Raw genomic sequence first — 19,075 nt, forward strand, 5'->3', positions numbered from 1 at the left:
CAAAAAGCACAAAAAAATGCTCAACATCATTCAGTTCAGTTCAGTCGCTCAGTCGTGTCCAACTCTTTGCGACCCCATGAATCGCAGCACGCCAGGGCTCCCTGTCCATCACCAACTCCCGGAGTTCACTCAAAATCACGTCCTTCAAGTCTGTGATGCCATCCAGCCATCTCATCCTCTGTCATCCCCTTCTCCTCCTGCCCCCAATCCCTCCCAGCATCAGAGTCTTTTCCAATGAGTCAACTCTTCACATGAGGTGGCCAAAGTACTGGAGTTTCAGCTTTAGCATCATTCAGCAAAACTGAATGATCATTAGTCATCAGTAAAACTCAAATTAAAATAAAAATAAAGCACCACTCAACAGTTCTAAAATTAATATGTCTGGATATACCAAGTGTTGGCAAGTATGTGGAGTAGCAGGAATTCTCATATAGCTGATAAATATCTTTTACTGTTGTGATTATGTAACTATTATTTGTTTTAATTCCATTGTATCATGATTGTTCAACAGAAAATAACAGAATTCTATACCACTACAACTAACATTTAATACAAAAACCTATAATGATTTTTAAAAATCCAGATGCACATTACAATTATCTTGGAATTTTTTGAAAAATGCAAATGCCTGGGTATTGTTTCTTTCTCCAAAGCTCCAGGTATGATTCTAATGAGCATCCATGTTTAAAAACAACTGGATTATATGATGATCTTTTATTTTTATCTAGTTTGTTTCACTTTTACTATTTCATATTCAGTGCTCGTATTTCATTTGGTTTATGTCTTCCAGTTTCTCCATCTGTTCTTTGTTGTTCTTTCTCAAATCTTTATCAAGTGTAGTAGAAAAGCTTTTGTATACCCACACATGTATATAAATACTATGTATAATATATATTTTAGAAAACATGAATTTTTGCTTAGCTAAAGAATTTATGACATTTTACACTTGTTATACACAGTACAAACAGAATGTTAGATTTCTAATTTATATTCACTCAAAACTTTGATATAATTCCATTTATTCTGGCATCTAGTATGACTGCTAAAAGTCTAGAAAGTTTATTATTTTAGTGATTAAAAAATCTGAATGAGGCTGGAAACTTGTAATCTGATTCTGAGAATATAAAGAAATACTATGTTGTAAAAAAAAATTAATGTGATACAGTAATACTAACTAAAGGACAGATTTTGTTCAAATTTCACAAAACTTTCTGCTGGTGCCCATTAATTGTTTTCATACCTTATTCAAGATTCCACATTGCATTTAGTTACACTGAGTAGCTTCAGCTGCATGTGACTAATTCTAAGTTCTCTTTTCATTTTTATTTTGTTACAAATATTTTCTAATTTTCCTTGTTATGGCTCCTTAGATATTTAATTTGAAAGTGGATATTTAATTTCCAAATACATGGGGGTTTTAAAGTATCTTTGATATTAATTTCTCATTTAAATGCTTTCTTTTTTTTTTCTTTTTTTTTTCTTTTTTTTTATTTTTTAAATTTTAAAATCTTTAATTCTTACATGCGTTCCCAAACATGAACCCCCCTCCCACCTTCCTCCCCACAACATCTCTCTGGGTCATCCCCATGCACCAGCCCCAAGCATGCTGCACCCTATGTCAGACTGCAGCTGCCCTCTTTGTTTTTTCAGTCTTTTAACTTTATTGAACTAAAGAGCCTCTTGATGAAAGTGAAAGAGGAGAGTGAAAAAGTTGGCTTAAAGCTCAACATTCAGAAAACGAAGATCATGGCATCTGGTCCCATCACTTCATGGGAAATAGATGGGGAAACAGTGGAAACAGTGGCAGGCTTTATATTTGGGGGCTCCAAAATCACTGCAGATGGTGATTGCAGCCATGAAATTAAAAGACGCTTACTCCTTGGAAGGAAAGTTATGACCAACCTAGATAGTACATTAAAAAGCAGAGAAATTACTTTGCCCACAAAAGTCTGTTTAGTCAAGGCTATGGTTTTTCCAGTAGTCATGTATGGATGTGAGAGTTGGACTATAAAGAAAGCTGAGTGCCGAAGAATTGATGCTTTTGAACTATGGTGTTGGAGAAGACTCTTGAGAGTCCCTTGGCCTGCAAGGAGATCCAACCGGTTTATCCTAAAGGAGATCAGTCCTGAGTGTTCATTGGAAGAACTGATGTTGAAACTGGAAAAGACTATAGGAAACTTTAGTTGAAAGTGATGCTCAGAAGGATTGAAGGTGGGAGGAGAAGGGGATGACAGAGGATGAGATGGTTGGATGGCATCACCAACTCAATGGACATGAGTTTGGGTTAACTCTGGGAGTTGGTGATGTACAGGGAGGCTTGACATGCTGCAGTCCATGGGGCTTCAAAGAGTAGGACATGACTGAGTGACTGAACTAAACTGAACTGAACTGAATTTTATTGAGGCTTTCAATGGCTAAATCAAATATCTGTCTTGGTAAATGTCACATTGCACTTGAAAATATGTGGGTTATTTTCAAATATTTTTTGATATTGCTTTCTAACATAATTCCACAGTGATAAGAGAACAGACTATCATTTCACTATCTTTAGGCCATACATTTTTTGCATCTTGTTTTATATCCCTGGATATGTTCCAGGGTCTATAGTCTATAGGGGTTTATAGTCAGGGTTTATAGACTATAGGAAGCTGAATAGAATTTGTATCCTGCTGTTGTGTGAAAGTTGTATAAATCTTATTTATGTTGAGTTGGTTCATAGTGCTTTTCAGATCTACTATATCCTTCTACTTTTCTGTCTATTCATTCTATTAATTTTTGAGAGATTGGTATTGAAACATCAATAAAAATCTTGATTTATCTGCTTAAAAGTAATTGTAATATATAGTGGAATTATATGTACCTTTGTTCTGCTGTTTCCAAGTCTACTGTAAATGTGTTATCATATTTTCCTAACAAAAAAACAAAAAAGAAAGAATGAAAAAGGTATCTATGAAAAGAAAAGAACATAAAAGGAAAATAGTTTGGCACTTAATGAAAAACTTAAATATACTCCTACTATAAGATTCACCCATTCAAATTTTAGGTATTTACCTAAGAGAAACGAAACTGTATGCCCACAGAAAAAAATGACATATGGATGTTCAGAGCTTCGTTATCCGTTAATATTCAAAACCTGCAAACAAACCAAATAACTCAAATGGGCATCAATACCAATAACTCTAACTGTGTTATATCTATATAATGGAACACCATCCACCAATAAAAAAGGAACTAAACATGGATGAGTCTCAAAACAATTACACTGAGTGAAAGAAGCCAGAAAAGAATACATACTATAAAGCTCCAGAAAATACAAACTGCTCTATAGTGGCAGTAGACAAATCAGTGGCTGTCAAGAGTCAAAGAAGGGTAGAGGGGTTGGGATGGAGGGATTAAAAAGCATGTGAAAATATTTGGGAGTGACTGGTTGACAGATTTGATTATGGTGATGGTTTCATAATTGTATATATATGCCCAAACTTTTCCAATTGTATACTTTAGTATGTGCAGTTATGGCAAGTCAAAAAGCTGTTAAGAAAAAGAAAGTCAAATAAAAGAAGCATGTTTACAGCACCCCAGGTGGCCAATCTTGAAGTTCTGCAAAAATCGCCAATGAGATAGATATTTTAATGATATTATGCAAATATAATGAAAAAGTGAACTGAGTATCAACTAACTGCATTGTAGGTAGGAAGCTTTCTTTTTCTTAACTTCAGCAAAGTCTGATAATGGACACTGTGAGTTTCTATGGATGATATTTATGTAACATACCCTGTAGTAGAAGAGAGGTCTAAGTACTACAATGCTTAGTGCTTCCTTCATTTTTCATATTGCCAAATACATAATTTTTTATTAAACTAATGAGTGGATATATTTAGGCAATGAATATTTATTGTTTGCTTTGTTTTCCTCAGTCTCTTACTTACTTTTATGTGGTAATTCTAAACCTTCCTTATATGGAAGGATCCTTATGAATGGTATAAAAGGTTAGTAAAAAATGTAATGAGACTTTTTTAGTTTCTTTAAATAAATTTTTAATTTTAGAGTAGTTTTAGACTTACAGAAAATTTGCAAAGGAAGTACAGTATCCAGGTACCTGCACATAGTATACTCCAGTATCATCATCTGATATTTCTATAGTGCATGTGTCACAACTAATAAACTAATATATACTATGTTATTTTTAACTAGACTCCAAATTTTATTCAGATTTCCTTAATTTTTACTTATGACCCCTTTTTTTCTGTTCCAGGATATCACATTGCATTTAATCATCATGACTCCTTAAGATTCTCTTGACTGTGACAATTTTTCAATTATTCTTATTTTTGATGAACTTGACAATTTTGAGGAATATCTGTCACATACTTGGTGGAAGGGCCCTCAGTTTGGGTATGTCTGATGTGTCTAGTTTTTAGGGGCACGGTATTCAGCTTATACTGATCCCACTTTTCTCATTCAAACTTGGAGATCCTAGGACTTAACAACAGTGCCTTAAAAGAGAATGTTAATAATGTTGTTAAGTGGATATGATTTAGAACTATCACCACAAAGGTGAAAACACCCAGACACTCAGGCTTCTGCTCTATATTGCTCCCATTTATTCAATTACTTTTCCATGAGGTTACAAATGTTATTTCCTAAAAGCAACAGAGTTCAAACCTTATTGATAAAGCTATGTTATCAATTAGTTCAATGATTTTCCCACTACTATTAAATATTTCTGAAACAAATTAATGCGTATGAAATTTAATTAAAAATATGAAAGGGCACATATAACACCTCATGTTCAAAGGAGAATGTGGGGAGAGAGAATGTTGTAAAAATCAAACAATTTGGAGATTGCACCTAGAAGAGGTCTGAGTTGTGTGCAGCCTCTTGAGACAGAGTCAGAATCACAAGGTTTCCTTATGCAGTTTGTTTAGTCCTTCTCTTCTTCAAAGAGGGACTCAGGCACTTTTACACACACATATTCTCGTATTTCTTCATATATTAGGCATTACACATGGTGTGGGTGTACTTATTCTGAGAAAGTTCATACTGTTGTCAGACACCTGAAAACTGGCACTAAGAGATAAGCATTTCTGCACTGATGTTCCCCCGACAGGAATGGCTTGAGCTTACACGTTTGTATCATCTTTACTCTGCCAGAATCCTGATGTAAACTACAGACATTTGATTAAAGTATATATTGTGCTGGGGCTTGCCAGGTGGCACAGTGGTAGAGAATCCACCTGCCAATGCAGGAGACTTGAGTTCCATCCCTGGAATGGGAAGATCCCCTGGAATAGGAAATGGCAACCTGCTCTAGTACTCTTGCCTAGGAAATCCCATGGACAGAGGATCCTGGCAGGCTACAGTTCATAGGGTTGCAAAGAGTCAGACATGACTGAGCACAAGTACATATATTATGTTACAATTAATTTATGATATCATGCATTAGAATCTGAGCATTTCAAACAAATTACAGAAATACATAATACTGCTCCAAAGGCCTAAAAAATGGAGCCTGCAAGCATCAAGGTATGCAGTTAAGGTACCATAAAGTACACTGTGTGTGTATGTTCAGTTGCTCAGGTATCTGACTGTTTGTGACCGCATGGACTGCAGCCTGCAGGCTCCTCTGTCCAAGGGATTTTCTAGGCAAGAGTACTGGAGTAGGATGCCATTTCCTACTCTAGAGGATCTTCCTGACCCAGGGATCAAACCTGAGTCTCTTGAGTCTTCTGTATTGGCAGGCAGTTCTTTACCACTGTGCCACCTGGGAAGCCCATAAAGTACAACTTAACTACATCATAAGTGTGACCTAGAACTCATTCATTTCAGACTTAAAACAGAGAAGAGATTTTGGAAGCCAAGGCCTCTTAGAAAACTGATCAAAGAAGTGTGAGCTGATGCTTTGTCTTTTAGCAATAATTACTATAAAGATAGGGCTTCCACTATGGCTCGGCTGGTAAAGAATCCACCTGTTATGTGGGAGACCTGGGTTTGATCCCTGCACTGGGAAGATTCCCTAGAGAAGGGAAAGGCTACCCACTCCAGTATTCTAGCCTGGAGAATTCCATGGACTTGTATAGTCCATGGGGTCGCAAAGAGTCAGACACAACTGAGCGACTTTCACTTCACTGTAAAGATAAGGAAGGTAGTTCAATTCATTCCATGCTTTTTTCAGATGCTCAGGTGTAGTAGATTTTCAATATGTCATTGTTGCTATTATTCCTTCTAGAAAGTACCAATTTGAATGAATTTCCTGGCATTTTCTCTGCTCCTTCACAGTTTGTACAATGCTGAAAGACAAACCATTAGGTATTTGACCAAAGAAAGGTCAACAGAAAGATTTCTGCTTGACACTTTGCTGGCATTTTCAGATTACTTCACAGTTTCATGCACAACCATAAATCATCAGGTAATTAGCTTGGATTTTGAAAGACAGCATGCCTTAAAACATCCCTCCCAGAATTGCTAGGGCAGAGGTAAGGGCCTGAGGAGGTCATCTAACTTCTCACCGTTGGCAGCCGTAAGCCTTGAACAAGAGTGGGCAGCAGGAAAAGAAGGGAGACCAATAAAAAGCTGTGAGCATTTGAGAGGGCCTGCATTTGACTGCTGGGTCAATTAACAGGGCTAATAGACTCTCTGGAGAAGCCTGTAAACACAGAGTTCTAGTGTCTAACAGCAAGCATGATGTAAGAAACCTATGGAACCACAAGTTCTCACTGACTGCCTCCTAGAAGATTGCCTCAGGTGGACTTGGGGCCCACTGATGACATATGCTCCATGATCCAGGCCTGTGGTCTTCAAACTCTTTTTCTTTAAGATGAAAAATCCTTTCATCAAATGAAAGGACACATAGAAACTTAATATGTTTAAATAAACCATACAGATTAATGAGTAACTCCTCTGTATGAATTGTTGACCTTAGCCCTACCTGCTCATCCTACTCCACCTCCCTGCCTTCTTCCACACCTCAAGAGGTTTCTGGAAAACCCTAGTACTTCAAAAATAAAGTCTGACAAACCTGTCACTACTCTTTTGCAAGTTTCCATCTTTTTTAGCTACCAAATTTTAACTCATCTGCTATAAGAAGCTCTATATATGGGCTTCCCTCATAGCTCATAGTTAATAAAAGAGGTAAAGAATTTGCTTGCAATGCGGGAGACCTGGATTCAATCCCTTTGTTGGGAAGATCCCCTGGAGGAGGAAATGGCAACCCACTCCAGTATTCTTGCCCAGAGAATCCCATGGACAGAGCCTGGCAGGCTACAGTCCATGGGGTCACAAGAGTCACACACGACTTAGTGACTGTATGTATGCATATATGTATCGTAGTTATATGGGAATCACAGGATATTGGAAGTCTTAACTACCTCATGATGTTGAGAGCCCATTGGCTTGGTATTCTTCTGGGTCAATACTAGTTCCATAGCTGAACAAGAATTTACTGCCCCCTCTCATCACCTGTCCAAGAATGCTTTCTCTTTTATAAAATGTGACGAAAAGAAAAATATTAAGGACGTAGAAGCTATGTTTAATAAGGGACTCACCTCCTTCCCAATCTCTTTCTTTCAACTTGCATGTGAATATGTATGTATGCTTAGGTTAAGACTCTTTAGAAAGGAAAACACATTGAAAATCTAAACTCTGCTGAGTTGAAGCCATGTGGTCTACCAAGTTAGTAAACTGGAACAGGACTCTATAGTACAGAATTTTCTTTTTATATCCTGGAATCTCTTCATTATCATTTCTAAATAACTTAACAAACAATTTGGCAATTGAAGATAATAAAATTATTTATAATCATTTAATACTGTTTTCCTTCTCTTAACTTTATTAACAAGCTAACATTTGTGGATAAACTTACAACAAAAACTAAATGAAGAAGTAAACAGTGAATAAGAAGATAAAATATTACAATAGTTAGCTCATCTTTCTTCTAAGAGGAAATAAAGTCTAACCTAGCTCAGAGCACTGACCAAAAAATGATACATTAAAAATGTCTTATTTGCAATAAGCTGTAAACAGAGAATAGTTGCCAACATCCATTGGATCGTAGAAAAAGCAGAAAAATATTTTCTTCATTGACTACCCTAAAGCCTTTGTGTGGATCACAACAAGCTGTGGAAATTTTTCAAGAGATGGGAATACCAGACCACTTTACCTGCCTCCTGAGAAACCTGTATGCAGGTCAAGAAGCAACAGTTAGAACTGGACATAGAAAAACAAACTGGTTCCAAATTGCTGTATGCTGTCACCCTGCTTATTTAACTTTATATGCAGAGTACATCATTCTGAATGCCAAGCTGGATGAAGCATAAGCTGGAATCAAGATTGCTGGGAGAAACATCAATAACCTCAGGTATGTAGATAACACTGCTCTTATGGCAAAAAGTGAAGAGGAACTAAAGAGCCTCTTGATGAAGGTGAAAGAGGAGAGTGAAAAAACTGGCTTAAAACTTGACATTCAAAAAACTAAGATCATGGCATCTAGTCCCATCACTTCATGGCAAATAGACAGGAAACAACAGAAACAGTGACAGACTTAAATAAATTTTCTTGGGCTCCAAAATCACTGCAGACAGTGACTGCAGCCACAAAATTAAAAGACACTTGCTCCTTGGAAGAAAAGCAATGACAAATCTAGGCAGCGTATTAAAGAGCAGAGATATTACTTTGCCAACAAAGGTCCATCTAGTCAAAGCTATGGTTTTTCCAGTAGTCACGTACAGATACGAGAGTTGGACCATAAAGAAAGCTGAGCACTGAAGAATTGATGCTTTTGAACTATGGTGTTGGAGAAGACTCTTGAGAGCCCCTTGGACTGCAAGGAGATCAAACCAGTCAGTCTGAAAAGAAATCAACCCTGAATATTTATTGGAAGGACTGATGCTAGTGTGAAACTCCAATCCTTTGGCCACCTGATGCGAAGAGCTGACTCATTGGAAAAGACCCTGATGCTGGGAAAGATTGAAGGCAGGAGGAGAAGGGGACAACAGAGGATGAGATGGTTGGATGGCATCACCGACTCAATGGACATGAGTTTGAGTAAGCTCCGGGAATGTGTTGCAGTCCATGGGGTCACAGGGTGAGTGACTCTGTGTCCATGGACACAACTGAGTGACTGAACTGAACTGAACCATGGTGGTTACGTGGATGAGCTGGAGGGCTGACTCCCTGGGTCCAGGTTCTGGCTTCACTGCTTCCTAGCTATTACTCAACCTCCCTGTGCTTCAGTTTACACATCTGTGAAACAGGAGAATAAATGTACAACTTTCACTGGGTTCTTGTAAGGATTAGTTTTTCTTATTTATCTGTTCCATTATTACACCTAAAATAATGACTTATGAATGGCTTTGGGGGCCTATGAACCCCTCAATATTATACATAAATCTAAGTGTACAAGTGAATTTGCAGATTTTGGGGAAGACTTACAGTGGTTTATTTTTCCCTTTCTTAGTCAGATTGTCAATGGGCCCCTGATCTTTCAAATGGGGCGAAACACTATTCTGAAAGGAGTTAGTGGCCTATAACAACACCGAGTCTTATGCATGTGAGCTTGATTAAGCAAGCTTGTAAAATGTCCCATGATGCCTTGGGGTGAGGTATTATCTGTGTTACCTTTGTTCTCCTAATTAAATTCCAGCCAAGGAATTTCCCTTGTAGAAATTCCCTTTCTGTTCCCAACTATTAAAAAATAGTTTTAAAAACAGGGAGGGCAGAAAGAAAAAGATCTAAAGTATTTCCCATTCCACATATAAAGAGAAAGATATTTAACACAGGCACACCAAAACGTGTGTGTGTGTGTGTGTGTGTGTATGTATGTGTGTGCATCTGTGTGTGTAATATAATTAACCTCACTTCTTGGGGCTTAATTTAATAAAGTCGTCCACAGCTTAATACAATATACCAACTTACTTATTAATTCTCCAAGTAGTATAAATATAATGTAAGGGACTTCAGAGGAAGACCAACAGAATGCATCATATCAGAAACAAAAATGATGATAAAGAAAAGCCCATGGCTGTTGCAACAAAGTAGCTCAGTCTCTTCAAAGAATAAAGCTGTGATGGAAACCCATCTTTCATAATCAGCAAAGGGCCTTTTTAAAGGTTCTCCACTGATGTGGTATAGCTGAACCTCCCTAAATAATTATTCCTTAGATTTGCATACAACTTTTAACATTTCAAAGAGTTTTCATAGGCTTAATCCTAAAATCAACATGGGCTTTCTCTGCTTCTCCAGGGGCTTGCAGGTGTTCACTGCCATGCCTCCTCATAGTAGGACAGCTTGGAAGCCTGCTGCATTGGCACACCAGGTCCAAACCAGTAGCAGAGTAAAACTCCATAGCTGTGATATAGATCTTTATCCACTGATCCTAAATCCTCCTCTTGAACAAGATTAGTGAAGCGAAACTAGATGGTAGCAAGCCTACACTAAAAAAGTCCAGAAAAGAGCACTTCAGGCCTTGAAACTCTTCTGTATCACACTCATCCAAACACTAGTCAACAAATATTTATTGACTAATGAGGGCCAGGCATTGTTCTATTGCTGAGTATGCTGCAGTTAAACAATCAACACCTTTGATAATAGACAGCAGATGTTTTAGTAGAAGAGAGTAGATATTTTAGTAGGGGAAGAGAGAAAATAAACAAATATGTGTATAATATATTAGCTGATATAAAGGGCTATGGTATGTTTAAGGGGTAGCCAATGTGGGACAGAGTGGCTCGGTTCCAGAAAGAGCTTGGTGCCCAACTCCATAGAACCTTATAGCTTCTGTAAGGAATTTGGTTTTTACTTAGAGTGACAAGTAAGATAAGGAGCCACTGAAGAGTTTGAGCAGAAGGGCAACATGATCAAATTTACATTTTAGTAATATTGTCTGTGTGCTGTGCTGAGAACAGACTGAAGTGAGCAGTATGCGAGATATTATGTTATGTGTTAGTCACTCAATCGTGTGCAACTCTTTGTGACCCCATTGACTGTAGCCTGCCAGGCTCCTTTGTTCATGCGATTCTCCAGGCAAGAGTACTTGAGTGAGTTGCCGTTTCCTTCTCCAGAAGGTCTTCCCAACCCAGGGATTGAACCTGGGTCTCCTGCATTGCAGGCAGATTCTTTACCATCTGAGCCACCAAGGAAGCCCGTGGGAGATAGCTATTGCAATAATCCAAGTAAGGACAAGAGTGATATTTCCCTCATGCCCCTTTTCAGTCAAAATCCACCCTCTTCTACCAGTAAACTATTGATTTGATTTTTTTTATCACTGTAGATTAATTTTGCTGGTTCTATAGCTTCATACAAAAGGAAGACGATGGGGTAATGGAGAGGGGGAGTTGGGAGGATTGGGAGGATATCTGAAGGCTGGGTATGGAAGGAGGTGGATGCTGCATTCACCAGTGAGAAAGAATACATTTTACTGTTCCCTTTTTGTTGGCTAGTGGTTTACAGGATATTTTGAGCTATAAAAATCTGTTAACTGCTGTGGATTAGGCTGTATCATGCCACAGGGTTCTAGAATTTATAGACAGATGTCTGAGCAGAAATGAGACCTGTTGGATGCCCTACCCTCTTTAGGTGGGGACCTCTTTAAAGCTTGGTTCCACAATCACCATCTGTGTAGTGAGTGTACAGAACTCTCACAGCGCTGGAGTGTTCATAGCTTTGCCTGTATTTTAACTCTTCCTTTCGTTTGTGTGTGTGTGTGTGTGTGTGTGAAATCACTGCAGTTGTGTCCAACTCAGTACAACTCTGTGGACTGCAGCCTGCTAGGCTCCTCTGTCCAAGGAATTCTCCAGGCAAGAATACTAGAGTGGGTTGTCATGCCTTCCTCCAGGGGATCTTCCCAACCCAGGGATTGAACCTAGGTCTCCTGCATCTTCCACATCACAGGCAGATTCTTTACCACTGGGCCAATGGGGAAGCTCCAACTCTCCTCTCCATCACACGTCAATTAAATACTGAAGCATACATATTTAATGAGCTGCACCACTCGTCACCCCATAGTAACCATTTACCCTCACCTCACAAAAGATCAGCAAAGTCTACTTAAAGTAGTTTCACACCTATATATCTCTATAACACTGATTTAATTACACCCTTTAAAAACTGAAAAAGAATAACAGTAACTGAATTTTAAAAATATACACTTGGAATAATCATTTACAAGCATTTTGTATTTTTATATTTTCACTTATGATATAGATTTCATTTCAGGCAGTAGAAAACAATATTGATTAGTTTATCGTGACTCTAAGCAACTATTTACAGTAAGTTCCCCCTGCAAGTTGTGAACTTTCAAAGATGTTTCTCATGTCCAATCACATAAATTAGCTCCCATGTCTGGTATACATCATCACTTGTGTGCATTCTCTACAAGTGGTTGTGCTTTGGTGTACTTTACTGTACAATACTATATAGAGTACAGTATCTTTATTTCAAGCCAATGATATCACAAAGCAAGTAAAAGCAGAGGTGATATAGCTGGTACTGTACCATACTTTTCAAGATACTGTACTGTAAGATTAAAAATGTTTTATTTTTTGTGTTTGTTTGTTTTTAATGGATTTGTTGTGTGAAAAGTATTATAAACCTATTATAGTACAGCACTATATAGCCAATTGTATTAGTTGGGTACCCAGGCTATCTTTATTGGATTTACGAACAAATTGGACTTAAAAAATGCACTCTCAGAATGAAACCTGTTCATATGTAGGGGACTGACTGTTTTTTCAAAGTCTGAACAAATTTTGATTGCCTGATGTGATTAACATATTGAATGAAAAGGCAATGGGCACAACATTTAACCTGTAAACAACTTCAGAGCCTAGTATAATATTTTAAAAAATCTTATATATATGTTGATTATATTTCAATAAAACTAGAAAAATTATGTAATTTGAAACAGTTAAATCTAATCATTTTTTAGTACATTCAAGCCTTAAGTAACTAAACATCACCATTAGTATACACAATTTGAGTGTATTTTATAAATAGAGCCCTGTCTTAGTTATTAAGTGTTAAGAAATGAATAGAATATGAGTCATGCCTTTGAGGAAATTATCATTTCTTCACCAAAATGAACCAAATTGGCAAAATGTCTATAATGAACATGGATTTTCATATTACTTATTTTATGAAAATAAGAAATATGAGCACCTTTCAGTACTCTTATCATGTGAGATGGAAACAAGGTAAAAATTTATAAATTTGTAAAGCTCTGATTTGCAAATTGACAATAGTAAGTAATAGATTTTTCAATAATTGGTTGGGACTCTGGTTGCCAGTATCCATTTCTAGTCATGCAAACTCAGTATTTAAAAAGAAAAGTCTGTAATTTTCTTAGAAAAACCCAATCCATTTTTAGAGAAGCACAAAGTAAAAAGTGTCATTAAGCCTTCTAAAGGGTTTGAAGGCCATGATTGCAAAGAGGGTTTGGCTATTGGAAAAAGTATTCTATGGTTTTTCATGTCACCACCACTAACTTCCTTCCCAGATGCAGTGCATTTTGGTAAAAGGCCAGTTCTGCATTGTGGCCATGAAGTATATTCAGCAGCTTGTAGTGAGTAGGGTGCTTCTCTGTTGACTCAGCAATAAAGAATCCGCCTGCAATGCATGAGCCGCAGGAGATGTGGGTTCAATCCCTGGGTTGGGAAGGTCCCCTGGAGGAGGGCATAACAACTCACTCCAGTATTCATGCCTGGAGAATCCCAGGGACAGAGGAACCTGGCAGGCTATAGTCCCTAGGGTCTCAAAGAGTCGCACACGACTGAAGCGACTTAGCACGCATCCACACAGTGAGTAGGAAGGCAGAATGAGGGCCTTAGGGCTGTTGAAGGAGGATGGTTCAAGGTCAAGGCAAAACACACGGTATGCTTCTCCACTTGAAGTGAAATTAAGTTAAAATGAGTACTCTGGGATTATCCTAGAGAGGAAAAAAATGGTCAGAGAAGAGAACCCCATAGCAGTATATGGAAGAGATAAAGGGTGGATGTGATTATAATTGTGGTAAGGGTATGGAGTTACCCTGGGGAAGTGGAAAGTGCAGACCTGTTGGAATGGGATGCAGACCTGTATATATGGGATGATTGCTTGGTTAAGAGCCTCATATATATTTTTAACACCAAGCATAGCATCTTCTTTTCTCCTCCATATCACTTCCTATAAACATTACAGAAATTTTTACAAGGATGAACACTCTGCATTCATAACTTAAGGAGGGCTCTGAAATGAATAAATAATCCACTATGGAGCCATACTTCCTTGTACTTAAAAATAATGCTGAACCAGGAATATTAAAATAATGAATCTGCTTACTTACCTTCACCAGTGCAGCTTGAACTACTGATTCGCTTTCTGTATCTAAGGCAGACGTAGCCTCATCTAAGATCAGAATCTTCGGGTTTCGAACTAAAGCTCGAGCAATTGCAATTCTCTGTTTCTGTCCTCCACTCATTTGAGTTCCTTTTTCCCCTACCAAGGTATTAAATTTCTAATGAAAATTAGGAAAGAAAACAGAAACAGAAGGCAGCATGGTCAGATGATTAGAACAGGAAATGGCAGTCACAGTTGTGGATTTTTTTCTCATTTTATTTATTGAACTTATTATTTTGCATTGGGGTATAGCTGATTAACAATGTTGTTAACAGTTCCAGGCAAAAAGCAAAGGGACTCAGCCATATATATATATATATATATATGCATATATATATATATGTGAATTCATTCTCCCCCAGATAGTTGTGTTTTAATGCCAGATTAGTCACTGCTGCAGTCTGGATAGTATTTGATCTATGATTTGTTCTTTGTAAAAATAAATAACTATTTTAAAAAGAATCTGTTGAAGAGAAGACCAAAGGAAAATTTGGCTAGGACTAAAAAAAATGAGGACATAGCATAATCTAGGATTTTAAGGAAGATTAACAATAATTTGAACCGATTTTCAAAGTTTTAAAGACACTTTTATAATGCACTGTAGTACACATAATTTATTATTTAAAATGTTTATTAGTAATTTAATGTATTACTCAAAATTTCCTTTATATTCTGAAAAATAGTATGAAAAAGATTGCTGCAAAAACAAACTTCTTTCTCAAAATGTTTTTTCAATCTTGGGAGAATTTTTGGGCCTTCTTTTACTTTTTTTTGGTATGTATATCTTCAACAAATTATATGTTGTTAGATGTTTGAAGTGGGAGTAATTTCTAGAATTAATGAAGCATAATTAGTAATATTCTATTGTGCTAAGTCCCTGATACAAACTTCATTTCTTCAAGGACTTATTTTCAAATACTATTTCTAAACTTTTAACTTCTAGAGTTTGACTTTACATTAAAAATGTGCATGCCAAGTCGCTTCATTCATGTCCAACTTTTTGCGACCCTATCGGCAATAGCCTGCCAGGCTCCTCTGTACATGGGATTCTCTAGGCAAGAATACTGGAATGGGTTGTAATGCCCTCCTCCAGGGGATCTTCCTGACCTAGGGATAACCTGCATTGGCAGGGGGGTTCCTTACCACTAGCACCATCTGGGGAGCCCCACATTAAAAAAAAAGTATATATATATACACACACACCTTATTGATGAATAATTTTTCATAATAAAATGCACCTGTTTTAAGAGAATAGTTGTATGAGTTTTGAAAAATGCATGTATCCATGTTATTACCATCCAAATAAAAACAGAAAATTTCCATCATCCTAGAAAGGTTCCAAATGACCCTTTCCAGTCAAAACCCACACCTTGTCTCAGATACCATTGATTTGATATTTAGCACTATAAATTAATTTTGCTAGTTCTACAATTTCATATAAATAGAATCACAGAGTGTGCACTTATTTCTGAAGTTAGATGGCTTAAGTTTCATTTGGTCTAAGATTCATGGTAAATTATATGTGTATACAGTATGAGGTAAGGGCCACATTTCTTTTTTTTTTAACACATGGCTACCCAATTTTTCTAGCACCATTTGTTGAAAAGACTTTCCTCTCTCCCACTGAATTACACTGGCCTTGTCAAAAATCAATTCAGTAGATATATGTGGGTCTATTTCTAGACTCTGTGTTGTGTCCCACTGACTTACACGTCCACTGTTATGTCAATGCCTGTGTATGCTCAGTTATGTCTGACCCTTTGCCACCCCATGGACTGTATCCTGCCAGGCTCTTCTGTCCTTGGAAATTTCCAGTCAAGAATACTGGAGTGGGTTGTCATTTTCTACTCCAGGGGTCTTTCCAACCCAGGGATCGAACCCGCATCTCCTATGCGTCTTGCCTTACCATTGTACCACCTGGGAAACCTGCTGTTAGGTAATTATCACTGTCTTAATTGCTGTCTTAAAATTAACTATCGTAGGTCTTCCAGGTTTGTTGCTCTTTTTCCAAAATTGTTTTGACGATTATTGGTCCTGGTGGCTCAGACGGTGAAGCGTAAGCGTCTGCCTGCAATGTGGGAGACCCGGGTTCGATTCCTGGGTCGGGAAGTTCCCCTGGAGAAGGAAATGGCAATCCACTCCAGCACTCTTGCCTGGAAAACCCCATGGACGGAGGAGCCTGATAGGCTACAGTTCATGGCGTCACAAAGAGTCGGACACGACTGAGTGACTTCACTTTCACTTTCACTTAGATTTCTAAATAAAATTTTTAATCAGCCTGTTGACTTCTGCACATGAAAAAGACAGCTGAGATTTTGATTGCTGCTCCTGCTGCTAAGTCACTTCAGTCGTGTCCGACTTTGTGCGACTCCATAGACGGCAGCCCACCAGGCTCCCCCGTCCCTGGGATTCTCTAGGCAGGAATACTGGAGTGGGTTGCCATTTCCTAAGTGAAAAGTCAAAGTGAAGTCGCTCAGTCGCGTCTGACTCTCAGCGACCCCATGGACTGCAGACTTCTGCACATGAAAAAGACAGCTGAGATTTTGATTGAAATAGCACTAAATTTATAGATTGGTTTGGGGAGAATGCATATCTTTAAAAATATTCAACCTCTAAATCAACGAATAAGATAACATCTTATTTATTATATTTAGGTATTCTTTAATTTCTCTAAGCAGCGTTCTATAGTTTTCACATAGAAGATTTACAGATCTTTCATTATATTTATTCTATTTTATATTTTTAATGCTATTGTGAATGCCACTTTTAATTTCATTTGTAGCTGTTGCTACTATTCTGAGAGCCAGTTTATTTTTTTCATAGTTATACATCTTATTAAGGTTACCTACCCACTTCTTTTTGAGTGAGTTTTTGTGGTTTGTGTCTTTCAGGGAATAGAACCTCTTCTATGTTGTCAATATTATAGGTATATCTTTGTTTGTAGTATTCCTATATCAATCTTTTAATGTCTTTGGGATTAATAATAATGTACCTTCTTTGATCCCTGATATTCTCTTCTCTTTTTTGTTTCTTCATCAGGTTTGCTATAGTTTTACTGATTTTATCGATCTTTTTAAGGAATCAGCTTTTAGTTTCACAGTGACTGTTTCTAATGTTTTCTGTTTTTAATTTCACTGTTTTCTGCTCTAGTCTATATTATTTCTCTTCTACTTGCCTTGCATTTGATTTGCTCTTCTGACTCTAGTTTCTCAAGATGCAAACTCAGTTAATGGATTTTAGATCTTTTTCTTTTCTAAAGTAAGCACTTGATGCTATAAGTTTCTCTTAAAGCAGTTGATCCTTGAACAACATAGGTGCTAGGGACACCAACCCCCACCCAGTCAAAAATCCAAGTATAACTTTACAATCAGTCCTCTGTGTCCACATCCTTGAATTTTACCAGCTGGGGTCATGTAGTGCTACAGTATGTATTTTTTGGAAAAAATTCCTGTATAAGTGAATATGTACAGTTCAAACCCATGTTGTTGAAAGATCAAGTGTATTCCACAAATACAGATACCTTGTATTTTCATTTTTACTTCAAAAGTTTTTAATTTTTCTTGAAACTTTCTATTTGGTCCATATATTATTTAGAAGTAGGTTCTTTAATTTTCAAATATTTGTGGATTTTCCAGGTATATTTCTGTTATTGATGTCTACATTTTAATTCTATTATGGCCCAAGGACATACTTTGTATGTTCCCTTTGAACTTTGAACTATATGTACTTTGAAATTATACACGTTTTTTCTTTCAATGTCGAGAATATTGTTTATCTCAGTGAACATTCCACATGCACTGAAGAAAAATGTTTTATGCTGTTATTGGGTGAAACTGTCTATAAATATCTGTTATATCTAGTTGGATGATAGTATTGTTGAGGTTATGTATATCCTCAGATCTTTTGCCTACTTGTTCTATCAAGTATTAAAGCCTTCAGCTAAAATTGTGGATTTGCCTGTTTCTCCTTTCAGATGTATTCTTTTTGCTTCATGCATTTTGAAATTTTTTTGAAACTTAAAAGAAAAGACTTCTTTTTCATAGATTAAAAAAAAATAGTGTTGTTTATTTATTTGGCCGTGCTGGGTGCTCATTCCTGTGTGGGCTTTTCTTTAGTTGCAGTGTGCAGGCTGCTCATAGCGGTGGCTTCTCTTGTTGCTGAGCATGGGCTCTAGGGCACATGGGCTTCAGCATTTCCGGTGGGAGGGCTCAGTAGTTCTATAGCACAGGCTCAGTAGTTGTGGTGCATGGGTTTAGTTGCTTCAAGTCATGTGGGATCCTCATGGACCAGGGATTAAACCCGCGTCTCCTGCATTGGCAGGTGGATTCTTTACGACTGAGCCACCAGGGAAGCCCTATAGATTTTTTTGATGTGAACCATTTTTAAAGTCTTTATTGAATTTGTTATAATATTGCTTCTTCTTCTTTTATTAATGTTTTTGGTTTTTTGGCCCTGAGGCATGTGGGATCTTAACTTTCTGACCAGGAATCGAACTTGCAGTCCCTGCACTGAAAGGGGAAGTCTTAGCCACTGGACTGCCACAGAAGTCCCTTGAAATTTTGCTTAAGTGAATAAATATTGAGATTATGGGTGGGGTTTTTTTGCCTATGGGTCATAGTTTCCTGTTTCTTTGCACATTTAGGTATTGTAGAATACATATTGAAATCTATGCATAATATGTTGAAGAGACTCAGTTCTGTTTTCTTCTGAG

General features: G+C 37.3%; 1 protein-coding gene across 1 annotated transcript in view; it reads right to left on the bottom strand.

The window, feature by feature from the left end:
• Window positions 1-19,075, bottom strand: part of ABCB5 (ATP binding cassette subfamily B member 5) — a 115,642-nt gene that overhangs the window by 67,736 nt on the left and 28,831 nt on the right. The window contains exon 13 of the mRNA XM_005679028.2: window positions 14,312-14,482. Within this exon, the coding sequence (XP_005679085.2) occupies window positions 14,312-14,482 (171 nt within the window). The remainder of the gene's footprint in view (window positions 1-14,311; window positions 14,483-19,075) is intronic.

This window comes from Capra hircus, chromosome 4, assembly GCF_001704415.2.
Source record: "Capra hircus breed San Clemente chromosome 4, ASM170441v1, whole genome shotgun sequence".
NCBI classification, from domain to species: Eukaryota; Metazoa; Chordata; class Mammalia; order Artiodactyla; family Bovidae; genus Capra; species Capra hircus.